We start from the raw sequence: 20915 nt of genomic DNA on the forward strand, positions 1-20915 counted from the left end.
CAAAAAAGTGAAATGGAATTTAAATACATTCAGTGCAAACCCGTTTTATTTTTAATTAAACTGTTTTTTTTGATAAATTGATTACTTTTTAAATTACACTTCAATTTCAATTAGGCTTTCATGGACCCCCTAAAAACAGCTAGCTCACGTACGCCCAAGGGGTCGATGTACCCAAGTTTAAAAAACCCTGGCCTCAACAAATAGTGTAAATAAATAATTACATCACAATTCGTTGTGAAATACAGGTCAGGTAATATGGTTATATGCAATTTCGCTTTGGTTTAGATGGGAAAAATGTTGCTAGCGAGAGTTAAAGTGTGTAAATAAATTGTTGTCGGATGGCGCAATACAGGATATTGACCAGGGTTATTCTTTTTATTTTGCTGGAGTCTGTCCTTCAGATATTTTTTGAAACAAGCGCAATGTTGACATTATATTAGGATTGCATTACTACAGCAAAGGTTATAAACACCATTGCCAGATTGATGAAAGCTTTAGCTTTTGACCTTTAAGTTTTAAGTTCATATGTTTTCGTTTAATTTTTAGTAAATCGACAGTGACTCTTCATATTACCCTTTGCAAAAATCCTTTGGGTCGCGATCCTATACGCCGGGAAAAACTACCGTACATGCAAAAATCAGTCAAGCGGCTGTGGTTCGCGTTTTATTCTTCATAATCCTTCGATGGTCCCAAGACAAAGCAAAATACAGCCGACAAAACTTATTCTCAAAGTTCAAATGCAGATATGCGTACAAACCGTTGAACTTGACAGTAAAATATAGACAAAGCATGTTTTTATCGAGGTTAATTCAATGATGTGAGCAGATTTTTTTACATTGTTGGTTAACTTGCAGCCACAATCAGTTTTACCAGTGACCAAGCCATTCGGTAGGTATTTATGTACAATGGTCCATGTGCGTTAGTAAGAAAATGCACTGGATCAAGTAGCAAATAAACGAAAGAAATAGACCGTATGTCATCATTCGCGCACAAACAAATTCGACGATAAGAGTACTAAACAGTCACATCGCAAAATTCCAATTTTAACGAAGTTACTCTTGTAGTTAACGACATTGGTAAAACAATCCGGCGATAACGTATGACTTAGTAGGAAAACCAGTCTTTCAAATAACTTAAAATGCAGATATTTAAAGTATTGTGTATACAGTAAATTTTTCGCTCTGTCAGACAACAAAGTATATTTTTTGAGAACGCAAATAAAAAATTTGCAAAAGTTTCAAAGTACTTCATCTGTACAAATTTATTGCCTTATCAGGGGAGAGTATTTGCTCCAAACAAATCGCGCTGTAGATTCCCCCAGAATTTCATCATCAGAGTTGGAGCGCACGGCGTTTCGAGCATATCAACAGAATTAAATCTAAAAACTCGCCTAGACAATTGACGATTAAAACAGGAACTCGCGCAGCGCAGTTGTGCAAAGCGGACAAACTGCCGACTTTGCAGTGTAAAGCGCTGCCATTCGGAGAAAAGACGCCTTAACGCCGGCCAACGGCTAAAATACCATTTCCTAAATAATAAATAACAAACAAAGAGGAAGAAAACGAGAAATTTTCCTATACGTGTCGAGTGTGTGGGTCGTGTCGCCAGCGCTTATTAGTCTTGGCAATCCCATGGATCTTGGGGCGAGGATCGTCCGTTTCCATTTGTTGCGGCCTTCTTCGGCAAGACAAAGCCGACAATGCTGCTTTTTGTCTTTGGCGCGGCCGCAGCCGGCTTTTTGACAGCGGCGCCTTTGCCGTTCCTGCGAAGAAACGCAATTCCACCTTATAGTCTCGGCACGCATGCGCGGCACACCCACATCGATGCATTGATTTTCCTGACTAGTCAACGCTTTGAAAATACAATGTTATCGGCGCGTCACACAGGTTCACCTGTCCTGGTCGTTGCAGGGGCCAGGCCAGTGGCGTAGCGAGCCAAATTTTTTTTGGAGGGGGGGGGGGCAAAAAGTTTGAACTTTTTTGTTTAGCTTATGTCATTCTATTAACTGCCGTAACGAACACAAATAAATATGCTAGCAAACCGTTTTGAGCAGCAACTGACTGAGTGTTAACGCAATACTTAAAAACCAGTCAAAGAGCAACAACTTCTAGAAGTAGTAAAACCACATTAATGTATAACAACCAACAGTGCATGACTATTGAAGGTGTGGCGTGCCTGTAATCGACTGTGGTGGTACCGCTCATAAATGATAAAAAAACAAATTATTAGGGGTAAAAATAGTTATATTTTTTTTTTTGGGGGGGGGGGGAGGCATTGCCCCTGAGACCCCCCTCCTGGCTACGCCTATGGGCCGGGCATTTGTTAAAATAAATGTCAGGCGAGCATATCACATTCAACAATGACTACTGGACTGAGTTTGGCGGATGACAGTAAATCTCAAGAATCTATTGAAGCGACATCGAAAGTCAGCCAATGCCCTTAAACGTTTTGAAGAGAAAATGCACTACGTCGTGTCAGGGTATTGATTGGAATAAAAGCCGATTCCTACGAAAACGCAAGCCTATTTTTGTCTTAATCATGCGCAGTGGCACTTGGTTCAATATTCTGTTCCGCAATTAACCATTTGGCATCTAATCAAAACGCTGTGTTGCTCTCGGCTAAGCGCAATTTCATGGCCCGCCCGAACGGCTCAATATAGTAGTTTATTCGCGACGCTGTCATTTTTTTGTAGCATGAGAAACGCTGTCAAGCAAAAAAACACGGACCCACTAAGGGGTCTATGTACCCCAGTTTAACAAACAATGCTTTGTATTTATCACAAAATTGACAAACCAACAACTATGTAACTAAACTTCTTAACTCTATTAAGCAAATTTGGCTTAGTAACTTGAAAAAATTACTTTTTAATTCCGTCTTTTTTGACTGTTTAGGTGTATCAATAACGTAATTTAGGATCGGTTCGCGATACTTTTTATCCGAAAGTATAGACATCCCAACTCAGAATGACATTCACCGACTCGGGTAAACTGGAATTATCCGGATCAAATACGAATTAAGACGGTGTTAAGCGACGGTTGTCGACGCACATTTAGACTATTTCACATCAAAGGCTATTGGCGCGCTCGACTTTTAAACGTTGGTAAGGCCAGCATAATATCGATCATATCCCGATGTGGATTCCAGTCACGACTTCTTTGAGAGCGAAAATCGATAACGAAAAATCAGGACGGAAGGCGCAACGGCATAGGTGACATTAAAGGCATTTGGCGACGTTCGGTTGACGACCGAAGAGTAATTATTTCTGACACAATACAGGTGAGTCACGATCAGTTCGAAGTGAGACGAGTTTAATTGCATGTTCGTGTGAAAGGGGCGTTCGCCGATACATTTTACTGTCGCACGTATGCGCAATGTTATTGAATGTATTTTTTATTTCCCTTCGGGAGCAACGGTTATCGTCAACTGATTGTTGCAAAGGTCTGACTTGGAACCAAAAAGCATTCCTACATCCAGTGGCGTATCCAGGGGGGGGGGTGGGGGTTCGGACCCCTCCCCCCCTTTTCGTAAGTGACAATATCGTCTTTTCTTCGTTTTTGGCAGCGTTTAAACTCACCGTCCGAAGCTGCGTGTTTTTCAATGGAATTGGATCACGCGTCTTAAGCTAATGCGAAACCAAAATCAAACGCAAAACGCCGTTTTATATATTTTTTCTCTCGCATTTCCTTATTCGTTCAGGTTGGCTGATTAGCAAGTGTGTGTTCGACAATTAACAACAATAAATCAAGCGGTCTCCACCTTTTTCTCGCTTATAACGTCGAGTTAGGCGGTGCTGATGTTTCTCGCAGTTTGCCATTTCATATACTTTTCGACTATTTTAACTACGTAGGTGCGAAAAATTTTCGCGCTTCGCGCGAATGACTTTTATACGTCCGTTTTGTTTACAATTTAATGCTGTCTTTTGAACAGCGCTGCTTTTCCGTTGCGCCGTGGAGGGCTGCCAAGTGCGTCGCGGACAAATGGAAAACGTATTTAAAAATATTGGACATATTTTTTTATTTTTTAGTTTCGGCAATGTGATAAAACTTGCAATAAATTTAAAGGAAATGCCATTATATCAAAAAAATCGCGCCCGCTTCGCTCGCCAGTTGTGCCCTCTCTTAAAAATGTTAACAACACTGATTTTAGAACTATTTAAGTGTTGTTTTTATGTTGTGATAGTCGAATAACACCCGGGAAAACGATTTCCATTTAGTATTGCAGGTGGCGAGAGACACGCTTGTAATTTAGCGTGGTCCCGTACATGGATCTACCAAAATCAATCACATATATTTCACGGTCTTGTTTTCGATTTACTTGGTTAACGATTGCACACTAAGCGGTATTATTTATGACGTTATCACAATCGTTATTTTATGACGTCATATCAGTCACTATTTTATGACGTCATTAACGTCAGACGAAAAGCGGGGAATTCCCCAAGTTGAAAATTCGGGACCCCCCTTTTTAAATTTCTGGATACGCCCCTGCCTACATCATATAGGGTCGCTTATTCACAACAAGCAATACGTCGATTTGGGTATGGCTAACCGTCAAAAGTGTGTAAAGACAATGTCGCGCACGACCGATTCCGATTTTAAATTTAAAGATTGTTACCGCGTATGTTTTGTAGAAAGACATTACAGATAGCAACTCACGTAACGGCGTGGTCGGCGCTTCGTCCCCTGTAATGTAAAAATGACAAATTAAAAGTATGGCAATAAATTGTTATTAATATTACGATTAAATCATATATAATTATCGTCATCAAAAAACGGAACCAATAATTCTCACAAACGTTAATATACAGAAAAGCCAACTTAAAATATAGTGCCTCGAAATAACAATGAATGGCGGCACTCACATCATGATCTTTTTCTCGGAACGTAGGACCTTCTTCTTGAGCGAAGATTTGTAGGCTTGGATTCCACCGCTCCAGGGCGACACCGTTTGGTTTTCGCAGACCCAGATGTCTTTCGCGACCTGATCAAATGTAGTTGGTTCAACGTTAAACACATGGTATAATATTATCAGGCCTAATATACAGCACTACCTTTCAGAAAACAGCAATTTAAACAACACTCTGAACTAGGGATTGTCGATAACATTCGGTCGGTACCGATATCCGATTTAAAGTGGTAATACCGCCAGTCGTTTTAATTTGACGCATTTTCACAAGTCATTGGGCGTTTAAACATATCCAAACAGTAGTATATTTACCGTGATTTCTGCGTAAAACCCTAATGTTCAAACTCTATTTTTATCGAGCATTACCAGTCGTAAATAAAAATATATATATATATCACAAATTAAAAGATGTAAATTCAAATCTAAAAATCGACATCTACAGCGACTATTGACTTGTTAAAAGCGATGGTATATAAATTGGCAAATGAACAAGTCCTGTGGTAAACATCGTTGTCACAAGCGTCAACTGAGAACCGGCGGCAAGACGATTAACGATACCTGGTTGATGAGTCTGAAGTCGTGAGATACGAGCACCATGCCACCGTTAAATTCATTGATGGCCTCGGCAAGCGAGTCGATGGTTTCGATGTCGAGATGGTTGGTGGGTTCGTCCAGCAGCAACATGTTGGGGTTTTGCGAAGCGAGCCAGGCGAACACCACGCGGCACTTCTGCCCGTCCGACAGCTTTTCGATCGGACAGAGCTGCGACGTTGAGGGAAAATGAAAAGGCGGTTAAACGGCGGCCATATGTGCGTTAGAACAACATTTTTTTTGTACTATCGAAATAAGATTTAATTTTTTACTATCGAAATGGGAATCCAAGGATTTTTACACTGATGATGGCATGAGGAATTAAACGTCTGTAAAGTGCGAAATCTCGATTTTTTTAATACTACTACTTTCATATTTTTTTTAAATTACTTAAAAAAAAAACGTGTATTGTGTTCCGAAATGAGATTATATTTGAATTTACGATTTCTTATTTCAGGTTTAAGAATAAATGTTGCACTTCACTAAATGACTCCTTTTGCCAAAGCGAGTGTCTGAAGGTTCACAACTTACTACGAAAAATTTCGGACAAAGCCAGAGTTGCAAAGCAGCAGGGCTACTCGTCTTTCCGATTTGATATTGTTACCACAGAATGGCGTTTTTATAAACACAGGTCGAAATGCAACTAACTGTTAATATTGTATTTCAGCCTAAACAAAACTGACCTGCTGCTTGCCAGTAATGCCATATCGCCCAACAAGTTTTCGCAACTGCTCCAGGTCTTTGACTTCGGGGTAGCATTTGGACATGTACTCTACTGGTGTGAGCTTTACATCGAGATGATCTGATAAGTGCTAAAAAATAATACACTAGTGAACAGAACAGTGAAGTGTATAATCAAATAAATGAAAGAAATGCTACATGACAAATATATCAAACCCCAAATCATTAAGGACAACGTTTCAGGCCACCAAATATTCCTTACCTGGTGATAACGTGCAATTTTCAAATGACTGTGTCTTCTGATGATTCCATCGGAGGGACTCAACTGCAAGTATAACAAAATAATTGTTTAAAAAAGACAACTAGAATATAGCAAGGAATAAACGCCCGCATTATTACAGTTTGAAATTTAAAACCAAAAAAAACATGGCATGAGATGCAAAGCAGATCACTTTTTCAGTGTAACACTTCTAAACAGCCCCTTCAAATTACGTTTAAATCTAATTCAGAACGAAAGTGTGTTAATCATACAAACCTCTCCAGTAATAAGTTTAAGCAAGGTTGATTTCCCAGCTCCATTTGGACCAACCAGGGCCAAACGCGAATCCAAGTCAAGGCCAAATTCAAGATCGCGATAAATCCACGGCTGTGTTGTGATTAGAATATTGTAAATTTTGTAATACATTTGACGAGACAGAACAATTGAACTTCTAGTCAAACGCACTTTTTACAAAGAGCAGATTCCATAACTAAAACTCAGTGTGTTGATGATAAATTATATTTAAGATTAGTTAACAACAGAATGCTAATTAGTCCAAATTTATATTCAAGTTACGACTCACAGTTTCATCATTATAGCGGAAGCTAATTTTCTGGACCATGAGAACCGGTGGAGCAAGTGGTGTGCACTCCGGAAAGTAAAAAGAAAAAGAACCTTGGTTTTGAACTTTTTCAACCAAACCTGGAGATTAAAGCGAAAAACTTTAAAGAGTGATATTTTTAATTATAACTTTAAATCCATGGGTGCCAGAACCAGTACCTTTTTCTACCATTTTCGCCAAAGTCTTCTCCTTGCTTTGCGCTTGCCTTGCAAGTTTTGCACTTCCATGCCCAAACCTTGCGATGTAATCCTGTAATAAAGTGAACAGTGTGGCTTTCAACCATGTAACCATTTTTTCAGTAACATTTAATAGTGCAGGGGTCACCAAACTATGGCCCACAGACCAGATCAGGCCTGTCAGTTTAATTCTCTTGGCCCATGTCAGATTTCCATAATGATCCCCAAGTACTATTAATACTTTATTATTATAAATGTTCGTCAGATGCAACAGTATGCTAAATTTTCACAAAATTCTAAACTAAACGATATTATAACAATGCTTGCTATATATTTTAATAAATATTTTTTATTTTTGCTTCTTTTCTAATAATTAGGCCAATGAAGGTTCTTACAAAATTTTTAATGTTTTCTGCAATAGTTAATAATCACAGTTATCTTGCTGGTGAACAGATTCACTCAATCAACGTAAAATATTTATGCAAGCAAGGTCAGGCTTAAAAATTCTAACAAATTAAGATGTTAGCTACCATATAGGTTTTTAGTGAGTAACATCCAATTCACACAAAATTTATACTTAACTCTTATAGAATGAGGAAATTTAATGAGGTAGAAAAATGTTTTCATTATGACATTTACTTACTTTCATGTGGTTAATCTCGTCTTGCTCTTTCTTGTATCTCTTCATTTGATTTTCCTCAAGTTCACTTCTGGTTTTTATGAATGCATCATAGTTACCCTTAAAACAGCATATTACTAATAAGTATGCTGTTTGGCATGGTTGTATCATCGATAACGAAGCAATAAAAATGATACAAATATATTATGTATGTAGCACAAAATCATACTGTGTAGTAATGAAGTTTCTTCTGGTTCATGTAAATGATTCGAGTACAAACTCCATTAAGGAAATCTTGTGAATGGGAAATTAATACCAAAATATGTTGAAACCTGCATAAAAAAAATTTTATTTAAATTTTCAGTTAATATACACAAAATATTTAACTAAATCAACTAGACTAAAAAAAGACTTACTTTCTCAATTCTTCTTCTAACCACACACAGGCATCCAAATCAAGATGATTCGTGGGTTCATCGAGAAGCAACAGATATGGCTTTAGAAACAATGCCCTAAAAAGTAGGAAGTAAATTCCGTTATAACATACCATTCTAGTTGTTGTGCTTTAGTTCTAGGTCCACAAGTCATGAGGTGAGTCATTGTCTATAATTAAGTCCCATTTTACATAACTTTTTCATATTCAACCAAAGCATAGTACAACCACCAAGCTAAACAGATGTTATTGGTCTTAAGTAAATATTGTTTAGGAGATCAATATGTGGAAGTTAATGGGGCTGAAACCCAGGAACACATATTGGTTGCTAAATTATATTTGTCATACAAATGAGACATAAGGCTTCTATTTAGTTGTGTTACAGAACCCTTTCACTTTTAAAATAAACAAAACGCATAACACAGAGTTGTCCTAATAAACATAGAGACACAATGAGTTACCGTGTTGCTATTGATTAAAAACATCTCAAGAAGTATTTGGGTCGCGAGGCCTTGTTAGTAGTAATTTTGGGTCGCAGGAAAAAGTATTTGCGGACCCCTGTTCTAATGGACTATAAAAGGGTGTGCATCTTTATGAAACCCAAAACAATTGGCAGTACCTTTATCCTTGGGAGCTGCTAATATGTAGATATACAATAAAACTCTAAGTTTAAAACCCAAGTGATCATACGAAGTAATAATATTACACAGAATCAGACAAAGTAGTAATATTATTAGGTTATTATTAATTAACCAAATGGATTGATAGGGCCAATAATGCCAACCTTGCAAGGGAAACTCTCATTCTCCAACCACCAGAAAAATCTGACAGATGTTTACGCTGCATCTCTCCAGTAAATCCGAGACCATGTAGGATCCGAGCTGCACTGACCTCAGCTGTATCAGCTCCAAGTTCATCAAGGCGTTCATAAATTTTCATCAATTCTTCACTGTCAGCTTTATGTTTACAACAGCATGTTTACAACAGCATTTCAAATGTTTACAACAGCATTTTCATAAATTTAGTGTTTAGTGTGAGTGTGGAGAACGGGTTTAACAACTGCTTTTGTCTTAGTAGCACCAAACCAACCCACCAAACTGTTATTTATAAATATATCGCCCATCAGATACAAATAACTGGCATATTCTCAGAGCTACATTTAAACAGCAATCAAGTTTTAATCTGCCAACCAAGTGATTAGTCCTATTATTTCCTCTATAGCAGACTAAATATGCTTAAGACTTAAACTTGATCAGTAAAATCTGTTTGATAATCTATTTTCTGAACTAAAACCAATCCAAATTAACTTCCAAAAAAACTCGGTAGTGCTTTAAATTAAAAAAAAATTATGTAAGGTATCAAAAAAATCTTGAAAGCAGAACACGCTATGACAACAGAAAACTTACGTTCAGCTGCCATTATTCTTTCTGCTTCCTCTTCAAGTCGGTGCCTTTCATTATCCACCTCAAGGACAAACTCTAATGGGGTCTTTTCTATTGGTGGGGCTTCATGGCTCAAATGAAAACTGTCTATGTGATCAGGTATCGGAACTTCCCGCCCTCCTAGTGTTGCCAACATTGTTGACTTTCCTGAAGAAACAGACAGAAATTAGAATATATAATAAATAAGTGTTCCAAATCCTAATGGGATAAATGGGAACTTTAAAGATTTATGTAATACATTTAGTTGTTCTTAATGCTGAACTTAAAGCACTATAATCCTAATTTTATATATATAAAGTGTTCAATGATTATAATTATGATTGGCAGTGTTTATGAATAGGTCATTCAAATATGAATAGGGAATAAATATTGACAGGTGGGCAACTGGGCATACACATATATATAAACGATTACCACAGCCATTGGGTCCAATTAATCCATATCGGTTTCCAGCATTCAACTCTAAGTTTGTATCTTGAAAGAGAACCTGAAAAGTGAAGGTTAATTATTTTTCCAGATATGTCATAATTGTCATATCTTCTTCATAAAACTTGGTTCAATAATATTTTGTTAGACATAACAAAAAGCCAAATGGATCATATTGCCTAAGAAATTACACTTACACTAGTTGTAAATAATTTATTTTATTTCTTAAATTTTTCATCAAAAGTATAAATTATACCTGTCCATGATATGTGCAGGAATAGTTGTGGATATGAAGATCGGATGAGATTGGATGGGAAGCTAAAACACCAGTACAAGACCTAGCATCGCGGTCTTTACTTAAAGCTTCGATTTTCAAAGACTTTAATGACAGTCCATTAGTTTGATCGCCTGGATAATTAATTTGATTAATGCATAGTGTATGTGCTTTTTTACTTTGGGTGCAAAAAAATTGGCTGGTTTTTCTTAAAACCTGAAAAAAAGGGCAGTCTCTACAGTGGGTATAAGAACAGAGTTTTTGCTTAGCATATATGTAATTTAAAGGATGTTTTATGAGAGATTTTTTGCTATGGAAATGCCTTACAAAAAATCACATAGTATTATAGGGACTGGTTAAATTGGGAAAAAATCTGCAACATGCCCTTACAATATATCAGAATTAGGGTTCCCCTCCAGGAATGTTGCGACGGGAAATTCCCGGGTTTTTCCGCGAATTAACAATCCCGAAATCCGGGTAATTTTTTTTAATCCCGGTTATTCAGCAACATAGAAAAACTTAAAAAAATTATCGTTTTTGACTGATATAAAGAAAAAAATATTATAAATCCTGTTAAAGTCGTTGCCTGAGTTGCTTTATTTGCACTTGCCAGCAGAAAAACTTCATTAAATTTATTCTACCAATAAAAATGCGCTTTTTTAAATAAAAACATACAAGGGTGCTGACTTTTATACTTGAAGGTCTTGTAAGAATGCAGAAGCAAGTCTACAGAACATAAATAAGCTTAATTAAATGTTTGGAGCTAATATAAAATAATTTTAAAAGTCATAATGACAGAATTTTAGGTATAATTATTTTGTCAGGAATTCCGGATTCCCGGGAATTTTTATTTTTCAATCCCGATTCCCAGGAGTAAAAAAATCCGGGAAAAAAAGGAATCCTAATCAAAATGCTGGCACCTTGGTGACCACATGGGCCTAAGAGTCGGTAAGAAAACCAAAGAAATTGGAGCAGAAATTTAATTTTCGTTCAAAAAGCAGACATATGGCCAACAGGTTGTACATTTGCATTCCCTTATTTATTTGTTATGTCATAAAAGGTTCATTATTTTCATTTTTAGCTCCCTTTCAATCAATAATTTTTAACTCTTAGATGACCATCACTTGATTATTCCCTTGTTTATCGTTTATACATGGCAAGGTTTATATATTCATAAGGCGAACACAGCATTAAATTTAGGGATAGAAAAAAGCAACAAAGAATTAGAGTGAAAAATGCTGGTCAATAGAGTGAAAAATGCTTGCACGATTCTACCAGCCTGGTGAGTGGTGAGTGGTGACTCACAAGGTCGCTATCTATAAATTTTGTTTTCACCACTTTAATTTCCAGAGTTAGACTAGCATAGCAAAGTTTAAAATTGCTTAACATGAGATTTTCCTATAAAAACCTTAGTTAGTGCCAAACATGAACTAAATGTTAAGCATGGCAAGCATGCACTTCACGTCAAGACCTCAGGTGTGTATGGTAAGTGCACAAGGCATTTTTTTAACAAACCCAACCACCAACCGTGGAAAGTGTGGCAAGTGCACCCGCGAGTTTTTTTCAACCTTTTAAAAGTGCACCTCGAAAAAATTTGAAACTGCAACTCAAATATATAAAACGCTTGGAGTATACGTTTACAGTGCAATGTATGCAATACAGAGAGCTTTGAAAAATCATAAATTGCACCCAAAGTGCACTTTTTTCACCTTTGTTGCACCCTGTCACCCGGGTTTTTTCTGCCGTGCACACCAGGGCTTTGGAGCCGGAGCGTGGAGCCGTGCATTTTTAACGGAGCCGGAGCTCTACATGAAATTTAAATGGAGCTGGAGCAGGAGCCAGCTGTTTAAAAAATAGCTCCGGCTCCGATGTATTTGATAAGATGATATGCTACTAGCCTTCCACTAATATCTGAATTCACATAATTTAACAGCAACTAGGGATGTTCAAAGTAGAATCCCAAGGTATTCTAGAATAATAGGTTTCGAATCTAGAATAACGAATCCAGAATAGCGAATCCTAGTATATTTTTATTAAATTATCACTACCCCACAGGACAGGGCCTACAATCATAGAAATAAATCGCCCAAACAATTTGCTAACATGTGTACATTATAATAAAAAAATCTCCCATATGTTTAACATTCTTAACAACTGTCATTTGAAGCAGTTCTGTAAACTGTATTATGTCAACTGTCCAGGTTGTTGTCAAAACTTATATTTTTGCCAATAGTAAGTACAATGAAACACTGCACACAGAAGTCTTTTACAACGTAATATTACTTTTGCTACTTAACGCATTTAGGGCAATTGCGAACTCCACACCAGACATTACACGTGAGACGGCTCGCCTAATAAATTGATTGACACTTAATTATTATATGAACGTTATCGCCCGAAAAAACGCTGACACTGCACTACCATGTTACATTTAAAGCAAGCACTATAAATTGGTCGCCGCAGCAACAGGCCAACTTACCACACGCGTTAATACAATTAGGCGCAACAATCGGCGGTAAAACATTAAATTATATATCGGTTCCAATTACCCGAAATAAACGGCAGAATTGGATTCGAATCCAAGGATTAGATATTCTACTTTGAACATCCTTAACAGCAACCCTTCACAAAATTAGGAATTGTTGCCTCTTTGGCGCACCTTTTCTAAATAACCATTGTGGTGTTTCGTTAGTGAATATTTTGAAACGCTAGATATTGCCAATTAAGCGTTCAGCCTTAAACCTCAGTGTTTGACGTAATGGAGCCGGAGCTGGAGCTGGAGCAGTGGTATCAATAAGCTCCGGAGCTGGAGCTAACCTATGATAAAAGAGAGCTCCAGAGCTGGAGCCAGAGCCGTTTAACATTTACGCCTGCTCCAAAGCCCTGGTGCACACGCAAGATCTCGTCGAGATCTGCCATATCTTCCAGACGGCCAACCACTTTCCAAAAAAATCTAATATGCACCCCCATGTTCCTATGTTACACAAACGGGGTTCAGTTTTCATCTTTGGTGTATTCTATCACCACAATTGGCGCTGGTCTAGAATCCTACCACAACGCACTTTATTTGGGTTAGGGTGGGGGTTAGCGTTTTGGGTTAGGGTGGGTCAAGTATTATTATTAATTAATATAATAATACTTGACCCACCCTCACCCAAACACTAACCCGCACCCTAACCCAAATATTGTGCGTTGATTTAATGATAGTGGTAGGATTCTAGACCACCGCCCCACAATTTTTTCAGCCGTTTTTGATAATGATAACTACTCACCACCAGAGTCATTATTTGTTTCTTCTTGGTCAACTATATTTTTCTTGTTCGGTCGTTGCCTGTTTTTGGCTGCTTCTTTTTTTTTCTGGGCACGCTTTTTGGCAGCTTCTGAAGGCATGCTTTTTTTAAGTTAGATTGCAAAAATTAGTCTTGGGAAGTTTATTAATTATGATGATTGTCCAAAATAAATTTATTAAAACACACAACCTTAAAAGTTAAAAAACACAAATTTGTTAATGCAGTACAAGAATTTTTATTGGAACTGGCTATTTATCCAAACAACAAAGAATTTCAAATTGATACATCACTAACGGAAACAGGTGTACATATGAAGCCATTCAATTTGGTTAAAGGAATAACTCGGGTTAATAATGCACTAATTGACCAATTAAATTGAGTAATACTACAACCCAAATCAATGAATAATAATTGGTGCATGTAAACCCAAAGTATCGGGGCAAATAGCCACTGACATTTTATTTTTTTTATTATTTGTCATTTTGACTATGCAAGGTAGGGACGTTTGGATTAGGGTTTGTGTTTGAACACATATTATTCCTCAAATCAAGATTTAACATTTAATTCCAACTCTAAAGGCATAATTTTTCTGAAAACTGCTAAACCTTCTATATCCGAATCGTTTATCGCCTTTTCAAAAATTACCGGCTTCTGGAAGTTAAATGGGAATAAACAAGCGATTTTATTTAACTAATTAAACCTTATTGATGTAACAAGATCTTACTACGAACGATCAGTTGTATTATTGCTAAGGTTCCCAAATAAACTGGTTTAAAAACCGTACTAAACCGCAAAAAGTTGCGTAATCGCAGAACAATCGGCCTTCCCAACTACAGCACATGTCACAAAGAATCCGCGAACATCTCTCTTGTCAATCAGCTGGCCGCTAACCGTACAAGGAAGAGAAAAAATACTTTTTGAAAGGGGCAAGTTTTATTTAATCCATTATTATGTCACAGCTGTACTTTTTTGGTAGTGTTACTTGGGAACAGTTGACCATATTTTTTGTTTCACGCGATCGAATCCTATAATCACTTTTAAATAATTTTTGCAATTTCAATGTTTTAAATAAGCCTTGCGGGTTTCATAGAGATCAGTGTTCCAAGGACATAGAGACAACGCTGGAAAATTTGCTGAATTTCTTACATAATGTTGGGTTGATATTTTTTAAACTCGACTACAAAAGACCAAGCTTTAAGTGTATGAAATCTGTCAATTGCTATTTCTTGTCTTGTCGTATATTCGCAGTAATAAACACATCGCACAGACCACACATATCCCTATACAATAACATATACGGTGCAATCGGTACATATACTGCTTAGTTTGTTACAATTGAAGTAAATCTAACTGAACAAAACATATAGAGTAAAATATCAACCAGAGGCGATATTGCGCTACTCTGTATGTAACATGGGTGGATAGCTTACCAGTAAATTACGGACGTTATACAAGACAGGTCACGGTATTAGATTACTAGGCCTACAGTTTTCCTACGCAAAATTCTCAGTTGTAAGCCTACAGCATTTTTAGTTTTCTCTGCAAAGCAATATCGCAAATAAAAACATTGACCATAATTAAGCAATAAGCATACGTCGGCTTATAACACGTATACTAATCAAGTTACAAATGGTTATAGCCTAATTGCATGTTATTTAAACAACAAATATGGTAAACTGTGGTGCTTAAACTTATTCCTGGATGCAGACGATTTCAATCGAAAACGTTTGTAATAAACGGAGCAACCCACCTCAAACGACTTCATGGCCGCTCACTGACTAGGAGCCGATATGATGTCTGACTCGTTTGAGAAACGCAATGCCTCACAATGTTTTATAAGTTGCTGTAGCAATACGTTTGCATAAAAATTACTTCAAACAAAACTTTCATGTGAACCCGTTACATCGCGATTGGGAACTCATATTTCCATCTATTTTCAATTTTTTAATTCTTGCTGTTGAAAGTGAAAATATTTCGCCGTGCACTAAGGAAAATTTAACCGCATGTCGTGTTTATTTACAATTGTCAGTACGGCGGCGTTCAAACGTGACATATTAAAAGTGGACAAGTCCTCCTTATGCGCTAAATCGCCTTTCGAAAAAGGCTATGACCCATGGGCTATGTTATGGTCAACATGTACTGACTTTTAGTGTCCGAGTTCACTTTGTGCGTTGTAGGGATTGTAAAGTTTTTGTCAAAGCAACGCGCTTCACAAAAAACATGTCATCAATCACTGCCAAGCAGTGATACTTGCTTTTATAGACATATTGGACCATTGGCTATCCACAAAAAAGCTTCGTTCATCGAGAAAAAGAAGATACTGTTTTTCAAAAGGACTAACGTATTATAAATGTAGTTGAACAACGCGATAGTTGATGTACATAGAAAATTATAGTTTTTACCAACCTTAATTGGTATACGTCACACCAATGTTTATTTGTAGTTTGTAACAGGCTTTAGTTAAAATGGAGGAAACGCAGTTGGGTATAAGCTGTAAAATCTGTGTGAGGCAAAGCAATGGTGTTGTTGCAATTATCACCAAGATAATTGTATTGAAATGGTAGGTTTGTTGGGCCAATCGGTTGAGAAGAAATGATAGCTCAACTTTACTATTAACCTGTTGTTAAATCCAATGATTTTAATGTGTTAATCGGAACAGGGCGTTGATCCGTAAGTTATAGCGGAATTAAAGCATTTTGAGAAGGCTATATATATAAAAACAACAAAGCATACCATCGCAACATAGCCATACATTTAAGGGTCGCAATGAAGGCTACTTCACTTGTTAAACTATACTCACAACGAGAAAAATGTTTTCTTAATCCGGCTATTTAAAATGACCGCGAAACAAGAGAAAAAAAAACAGAATATTGTTTAAATATAAATACAAACATAATAAATACAACATATAGGGCTGTCGCGACAAAAAGCTGTTCCATGAAAAGAACGAAAAATATCATATGTAGTGCCTCTAGCTATCTGAATATTGGCCAAACCACAATGGCACATATTTACGATAGTGTCGATTACACAAAGCATGACACCGTAAATTAGACAGGTGTTTACGCTGCTGGGACCCAAGGAATACGCCGAAACAGCGTAACCGGATATGGCAATTTGTTTTCTCGCGGCACCGTCCTTAAGCGATGCTGGAATTTCGCAAAGTTGCCCATATCAAAGCAAGCTATAAGTTTTGCTTCGGGTTATGTGCTGCGTTTTAATTAGAAGGAAGCTCCGTCCCTACAAAGGAAGGCAGTCCGGCGTCGTCGCAGAACGCACGGCACTAGAGTTGCTGTTGATATTGCATTCGTGATCAGCTTAACTGTCAGTTATCGCTATATTGTTTTATTGTTATGGGCGATTAGCCTGGAAATGGGTAAAGCCTGTCATTAGAAAGCCGCGTAGGCAGGGAAAATCGAATTAAGGCATAAGCCAGTCTAGTTTTGCAAACCAAAAATGGCAGTAATTCGCAATTCAGTCGAAAGAATCCCAGAACGTGAAAGCCGTTTATGTGCTCGTCTATTATTACAACTGTTTAAGGACCGCAGGAGTTTGATAACAAGTGTGGGAAATCCCAGCAGATTTTAGAATAAGAATGTGGTGCATTAGAATGGCGTACTGTTTGACCCAAAATTGAATTGGATGGTCCGTTTACTGTCATCGTAGATTTAAACATTCCAGTTTACGAAGTATTTTTTTCCAAAACTTGTTCTTAAATTGTACCATTGGAAAAAGAATCGGCTTGAAATTAAAAAAAACAATAAAAGCATCTTAACCGAGTGTATAGTATGTCAAGAGGCGAAAACGGCAATGTACGACGAAAACGGACGGCTTAAAAGTGAGTTTTTAAGTGGTAAGATGAACCCAATGGCGAACAGTCATTATGGGTTTGCGTAGCCAAAACAATTTTAAGCAAATTTAAGTGACTGATACAATGGGACGATTTAAGTATAATTGTAGGTACTTTGTGGGCCTTTTTATGTCAAATTTACTGATTAAAGTATATTTGTCAGGGACCAATTGGGCTTCCTAACTCTATAAGCCTTCATAGCAACCAAAAGTTACCGCGGTGCTATAATTTCGTGCTCCCTTCAGCCATGCACAGATGATGGCGCCAAAAATGAAGCGCTATTTATTTGATGAGAACCTGTGATTACCGTGCGATCTAAAATATTGCAAATTGCCGTTCGGCGGTATTTTTAGATGGCGATTTGCGAGTTGGTGCGATATTTAAAGTCGATCACCGGCGCTCGACCTGCGACCCTTCTCGGCAGATAGCCGATGATAAGGTAGGTGTTTATTTGTGCAGCGGAACTGATTTATTTGTTCGCCTCGTGTTGTCTTAAGACGATTGCACAGCCGGCCCCTCACAGAATGTTACGCAAGCAAACCGCTGGCCCGCAATCGAAGCGATATCTGTGCAACGATTGATAAGCCCCCCGTCGTCTTACTCCGTCTGGTATTTTTTTGATTCGCTAAGCGTGATATCGAGCATGGCATATTCGCTGCTATTTTTGGACCTCTTTTGTTCGGGAGAGTTACTTGACAAAATACGACTTGCCGTGCGGCAATGCAATGCGCCATTTACGATTTGCACGTGTATCGCGTTGCATTTGAATAGGTTATACTTCCACGTTTGACAACAAGGCGCACATTCCATTCGGGAAGGCTATTTTGACTTACCGCTACTGTATTTGTCTTTGGTGTTCAATTTATCGCTGAACATGGGTAAATTGCGCCTATGCCTTCTGCTGGATTACGATGCAAATTAAATTGCCATAAGAGGTACTAATAGTTTCTTGTGATTGTTGTAACAAGGTTTAACTATTTTAAAACCAACAAAAAGTGGAATTTCTATAACATTGCCGCCAGTACTTGTGCGCTTTAAATGCTTAAAAAAGTGAAAAAGAAATCAGCTGCTTCGAGGTGGTAATGTATATACTTTCTATTTGATAAAAGACTGAAGTTGAAAACCACTGATGCAAAATATTACGAACGTTTGAAGCAACGGACGTGCTTTGTTTGCTTTCTTGGTTTACGTGACACACGAGGAAAACTGGATGAAGGATTTTCCAAACTTGTTGTTTTGCGTATAGTACTGGGGAGAAGAAACGGCGGCAATACACTTCCCGTTAAAATTAACGATACCATATTCGACGTATACCCTGTGATGCCACCTGAAAAGCATCAGCGTGACGTGAATCAACGACAACCGCCCGCGGCCCAGGGTCTGGTCGCGTTGTTGATCCAAGTTCAAAACCTTGGAATGTCAGGACATTTTACGCGGAACAACATATAGGTCGTGAAAGGTGACTTGCCGCACAAACAAATTTTGAATGATCGATTGATTGATTTAAACGGCCTTATCTCTTACAATAAGCGCGGCAAGTCGAAAACACAATACGACGGACGTTCCATAGCGTTCGCCATGTTATTTTGCAGGAAGAGTGGCGAGCGTTTGTCATATTTGAGGTGTAGGAAAGGCCTCGCCACGAAACCTAAAAAAACTTGAAAGGAAGCTGTCGTAGTATAGTCTGTCACAGGGACATTTTCCAGTTTTATGGAGGGAGGGGTTAGTTTGTGACATGGAATACAAAAAGGGTTATTTTTCAACAGCAGAATTTTGGCAAAGTTTACAAATGGTTATGAAAAATCGGAAGTACATGCAATCCCCTACCAACCAACAGCGTTACGCTTATGCGTACCAAGGTGGCAAACAGCGTGGTGTGACATTGACTTATATATAGCCTAGCACCTCAAGTGCGAATTGATGTGTTTGATGTCGGCCATACAACAATGTTATGCAGCTGCTCTTTAAGTGTTAAGGAACCGCGCATGTTCCCTTGACACAAGCTGTCGTGCAGGTCGATATAACCGGCTGTGTAAAGTGTCTCCGTCAAGCAAAATTCTGACTATCGCGCATTTCACACAAATTCAACGCATTGGGATGTTTTTTCTTGGAACAGTATTCAATTTGTGGTAAAGAATTATATTGCTAATAATAAGCCGTTTCCGATAAAGGAAAACACAACATAATTATATGAGCACACCACCGTTCGTCATCCCAAAATAATCACCGCCATTTACATACAAGGGACAACAAATGTCCAACTTGAGTACATATGTTACACCCATCGTGTTCTCTTTACACATTCATGGACAAGCACGTGTGGTGTCAAATGCGTCATATCAAGTAAATGAAGAGATGGCCTACATTCGAAATGTTTGCTGTGCAGTTTTGCAATTCTTAACCTGTTAAACGATAATAAGCAATGCCCATCACGGTCCGTCAAACCAATATTGCAACTTAATAAAGACGACAACAAGTCATGGCTTAAAATTAAAATTAAAAAAATCAATAGATATAGGGACATTACAAAACTTTTGAAACAGGTCCGAAAAAGTTTTATAAACTTCAGCGTTTTATATATTATTATACGAGGAAATTAACCAGCTATGGAAGACGCAGAACGGTTCTGATGGTTTGTAATTAGATATTCGAAAGCGCTTTCATTAAGTTGACAAACCTTTAATTTGAAATGGAAAAAACGAAGTTTATTCTATTAAACACGAGGAGAATAAAAAGAAAGCCGTATTGTAGATTAGGTTTGGGTTGGCTAAACTCTAAAAGGGAGTTAATATCACCATGGTTCCCACAGAGGTATACGGCGACACTGTAAAATGTGTTAGAGATTTTGCTTTAGTTGCCTAAAAAATTAATTAAGACGAGCCTGTTACCACGGCTTACCGTAAAATGCAAAACATTATTTTTTGGGAGGGGCGCTTATGTAAAGGCGCTAAGGTAATAGCTAAGGTAATTTGGGATACGATTTTTATTCTTTACAAATGTAGAAGCCAATAGGTGTTAGCTCAAATGAAGCTACATGGTCTTTTTGAGTTTGGTGCCCATCCTTTTCCGCTAAATTACGATAAGTTCTGTTTATTTAGCGACAAACGCTTTCGTCCGCTGAAGTATGGTGGACTCAGATGTCACAATTGCTTGAAAGGCATGTTTTCTGTAAAAATGGATTGCAAGGCTTATACAGTATTTGTTGTCCGTTGACAGAGCGCCATGATCGTCCAGCTGTGCGCTTTCCTCTTAAAAATCGAACACCAACGAGTCACACAACCTTAGATAAGCTTACCTAACAGTAAATATATAGGCTATATCAAGTCTGGCCGTTTAGGACGCCAACT

At 37.8% G+C, this 20915-nt stretch overlaps 1 protein-coding gene across 2 annotated transcripts; it reads right to left on the reverse strand.

Annotated features, from left to right (window-relative positions):
• Positions 1–656: 656 nt before the first annotated feature.
• Positions 657–13904, reverse strand: LOC146160911 (ATP-binding cassette sub-family F member 2-like). 2 transcript variants are annotated; one of them, XM_083385683.1, is made up of 17 exons: positions 13704–13904; positions 10411–10562; positions 10143–10215; positions 9693–9875; positions 9071–9242; positions 8270–8365; positions 8083–8185; positions 7878–7973; positions 7217–7307; positions 7020–7138; positions 6713–6823; positions 6440–6502; positions 6180–6308; positions 5464–5667; positions 4862–4980; positions 4656–4682; positions 657–1762 (listed from the first exon to the last, which is right to left on the reverse strand). In XM_083385683.1, the coding sequence occupies exons 1-17, from the start codon at positions 13816–13818 to the stop codon at positions 1615–1617; spliced, it is 2001 nt and encodes a 666-aa protein (XP_083241809.1). In that variant the 5' UTR covers positions 13819–13904; the 3' UTR covers positions 657–1614. The 2 variants fall into 2 exon arrangements, with proteins under 2 accessions (XP_083241809.1, XP_083241808.1); XM_083385682.1 differs by having other exon boundaries at positions 13701–13904.
• Positions 13905–20915: the final 7011 nt, after the last annotated feature.

Source organism: Ascidiella aspersa, chromosome 3 (assembly GCF_963924565.1).
Source record: "Ascidiella aspersa chromosome 3, kaAscAspe10.2, whole genome shotgun sequence".
In the NCBI taxonomy this organism is placed as follows: Eukaryota; Metazoa; Chordata; class Ascidiacea; order Phlebobranchia; family Ascidiidae; genus Ascidiella; species Ascidiella aspersa.